Source organism: Acanthisitta chloris, unplaced genomic scaffold, assembly GCF_000695815.1.
Source record: "Acanthisitta chloris isolate BGI_N310 unplaced genomic scaffold, ASM69581v1 scaffold19228, whole genome shotgun sequence".
Lineage (NCBI taxonomy): Eukaryota > Metazoa > Chordata > Aves > Passeriformes > Acanthisittidae > Acanthisitta > Acanthisitta chloris.
This window is the reverse complement of record NW_008685590.1, coordinates 34227-37564: the sequence shown is the minus strand read 5'-3', so window position 1 is coordinate 37564 and position 3338 is coordinate 34227. Positions and strand designations below refer to the sequence as shown.

The following is a 3338-nucleotide window of genomic DNA, read 5'->3' as shown; positions in this document are numbered from 1 at the left end:
TGAAGTGTTTCTTGGAATGCTACCTTTGTTATTTAACATGTACAAGTAACAATGGCTTTTAACATTGACTTTCTCAGGTACCCTTAAGTTTCCTTAACTGATCTACTTTATTTTTCTCTCTTGCAGTGTTTGTGTATTAATATTTTCTACATTCTACATGAGATATAAAATCAGTGTTCTGGAGGAACGTCTTATGTCCATCACGTCCTTTGACTCACATATTAAGGAGTAAGATATACTCTGTAAAATGCTGAGGTTTTAGTATCCCTTTCCAGTATCTCTCATGCGTATCTATTTTCTTCAGAAACTACTGTAATACTGCAGTGCCCTTGTGATACTTCAATGTTCTGTAGTTTTTATCCATACTAACCTGATCTCAGATTTGTGTTTAAGACTATTAGTACTATGTGGTATATTATGGTGTAGTACTGCCTTGAGAATGTTTCAGATAGCTGTGAGTAACTTAACTGGAACTCCTACAATGAGCAGTTCCTTTCCAGAGGAATGATTCTGTGGAAAAGGTATAACTTGTCTTCATTCTTAATGTAATTTGGTTGGCCTAAAACAACACAGCATACTTCATAATCTTTGGGCTAATACATCTGACTTGTTTGTTATACCATTTTCTAAAGCTTTGGACTAGGGGAAAGTTCCTGTTTAGAAACTGATATCCCATCTTGATATAATTATAAGAACCCACGCCACAAAACCAAAACAAAACAAAATCCAAACACATCCAGGGACAGTTCTTTGTGTATTTGAAGAGGAAACAGGGAAAGGGACTGTAGTTCCATTAACAGTTCCTTTCTGTAGCTAGAGTTGTGGCTGTCATCTGCCCCTGCAGTTTGTTTTTATTGTTTGTTTTGTTGTTGTTGGGGTTGTTTCGTTTTTTTGTCTTCATGTTGTATGGATAGAAAATGCACATATATTAAATGGAGAGGCAGTGCAGGGGCATGAATGTTTTCCACAGCAGTTTGGCACTGTAAATTTTGTCACCTTCCTTCACCTGTGTTAGAGCAGAAGGTGGTTAGTTGGATACTGCTGAGAATACTAATCCGTTTATTGAGCATTAGATTTTCCAATTAACTCTTTTCCCCTTCTTAAAATAGAGTTTTTCCTAAACATGGCTTCAAAAAGTCATCAGTAAGTGTGCTTTTTAATTCAGCTTTCTTGATGACCCATCCATGACAAAACAGCTCACTCTGACATTACGCTTAGGGTCATATTGAACAGTGACTTGTGCCACTCATGATCCAACTGCTCTCAGCTGTCATCTGTGGGAAGCAGTAGGACTTGTATGCATGTGTCAGAAGACAGAGCTAGGTTCTTCACTAAAAATGAATAGTAAGAAAATGGTTCTAAATCAATCCTTATATTTTACCAATAATGCAAGGAGAGGGGTAAACCTGCCTGACATAGTAAGCAAATCAAAAGCCTTTATCTTGCTTTTGGCATATTTTTATTAGCAGGATGCTATGTCCCTCTTCTGAAACAATGTAACACAAGAAAGTCCTGTTGCTGTTGCTCTGATCCCAAACAGTACAAGATACTCAAAGGAAGAGCTAATGCACACTTTACAGTGTCTAGGGGTTGAGCTCTTTGATTTCCTCCAAATCACAGGAACTATGCAACTTTTCAACTTATTTTTAGTGGAAATAGCTGTAAAGTTTTCTATCCAAACCTCTGGAGAATGAGTTCATGTGAAGAATGTAGTCAATAATTGATTTAGGCCTTTGTTTCTGTACAAAAGTACAATTCACAGTGTTGCCACTGCATTGCCATCTACTTGCGTTTCTCAGTTCTGTGTTCATGGGGTTTTTTCATCTGTCATACTTATATTTTTTTGTTCTGTTTGACAGACATCCAGTGAGCCAAGGTTTGGGATCTCACCTGCAAATTAATGCTGATGCCCTGTGTGATGAGTTAACTGCTAACCTTATAAAGCTGGAAAAGGTAACTTCCTATGATATAATGCAAATATTGACAGACACTAATCAGGTTCTTTCTGTGTTTCTGTGAGCTGTTATTTTGAAAAGTGTCAGGCACCCCCAGATTTGATACTGAAAGCTGGCCTGTTTTCCTAGAAAATGGACTGGTTTCTGGACTGTAAATTTAACCCAGGTACGAGCATTGGTATGTGTAAAAGTTTTGCCTTCAGGTGAGGCTTACAACCAGGAAGACTATCCTGAAGTGGACACTTCAGGGTTGATCATTGCATGTAATAATCTCATGTGGGGCTTTCCTGTTCATCGAAGCTAAGGATTTTGAACTTAATCTTTGTTGTGATTTGATGAAGTTTTCTGTTTGGAGCATTTTTGAAGTTCTGGGGCTTTGACTAAGAAAAATGATGCTGACTTCTTCATACAAAGTGGCTGGAATCTGCCTGTTTTACTTTCGTAACACAAATGCTGCGGCACCAGTTGTGGAATTTCCTATAGCTGGCCTTTTTTATCATTCTCTAATTGCAAAACTGAATGTATTTGGTGACTTAAATTGAAAACCTATGCAAAACCAGTGGGTGAGCAGACCTTATTTCCACCTCAGCTGTTGTGGTGTGCTAACAACGTTGGCCAGCAGTCAGGTGCCCACCCAACCACTCACTCCTTCCCCCATCCTAGAAGGGAAGGGGAGAAAACAAGGTGGGAAGGCTTGTGGGTCAAGATAAAGGCAGAGAGATTGCTTACTAGTTACCATCACAAGCAAAGTATGCTTGACTTGGGGGAAATCAGTTTAATATAGTACCAGTTAAAATAAATTTGAGTAGTGAGAGCTAAGAACAAGCAACAGAACAACACTTTTCCTCTCCTCACCCCTCCACTCCTGACTCCTCACCCACATGGGGCTGCTGGGGACCTACATTCAGTGCATAACTATTTTCACTTTCCTGCTCCTTTCTTCACCCATTTCCCCCCTGCTGCGGTGTGAGCTCCTCCAAAGGCTCCAGTGATTTAGGAAATGCATACTTTGGCATACATTCCCCATGAGCTGCAGCATGGATGTGTTCTGTGCCATGGAACACCTCCTCCAACTACTCCTTCTCAAACTCTGATGTTTCATTTACTGTTTCCCACCCTCTTATTCTCCTCCTTTCTCTGTTTGGTGCTTTTCCTCTTTCTTAAGTATTTTACCAGAGGCTTTGCCACTGTTGTGGCTGGGGGTCAGCTGTGGCCTGCGGCAGGTCCACTGGAGGCTGCTGGAATGGCTGTGTTCTTTCCCACAGCCACTGTGCCTGCAGCCCCCATCCCACTCCTGCCCTTACACCTTGGCAACTGCACCCAGTACAGGTGTATGTTGGGAACACATACACTGGCCAAACATGGAAAAAGTATTAGTGGAAC

At 40.5% G+C, this 3338-nt stretch overlaps 1 protein-coding gene across 1 annotated transcript in view; it reads left to right on the top strand.

Annotated features, from left to right (window-relative positions):
• The window catches only part of GRAMD3 (GRAM domain containing 3), a gene marked incomplete at its 5' end in the record, with an annotated part of 16160 nt that overhangs the window by 10526 nt on the left and 2296 nt on the right, over positions 1-3338 (top strand). Inside the window, 2 exons of the mRNA XM_009079833.1 lie at positions 127-228; positions 1860-1953. Coding sequence (XP_009078081.1) covers positions 127-228; positions 1860-1953 — 196 coding nt within the window. The remainder of the gene's footprint in view (positions 1-126; positions 229-1859; positions 1954-3338) is intronic.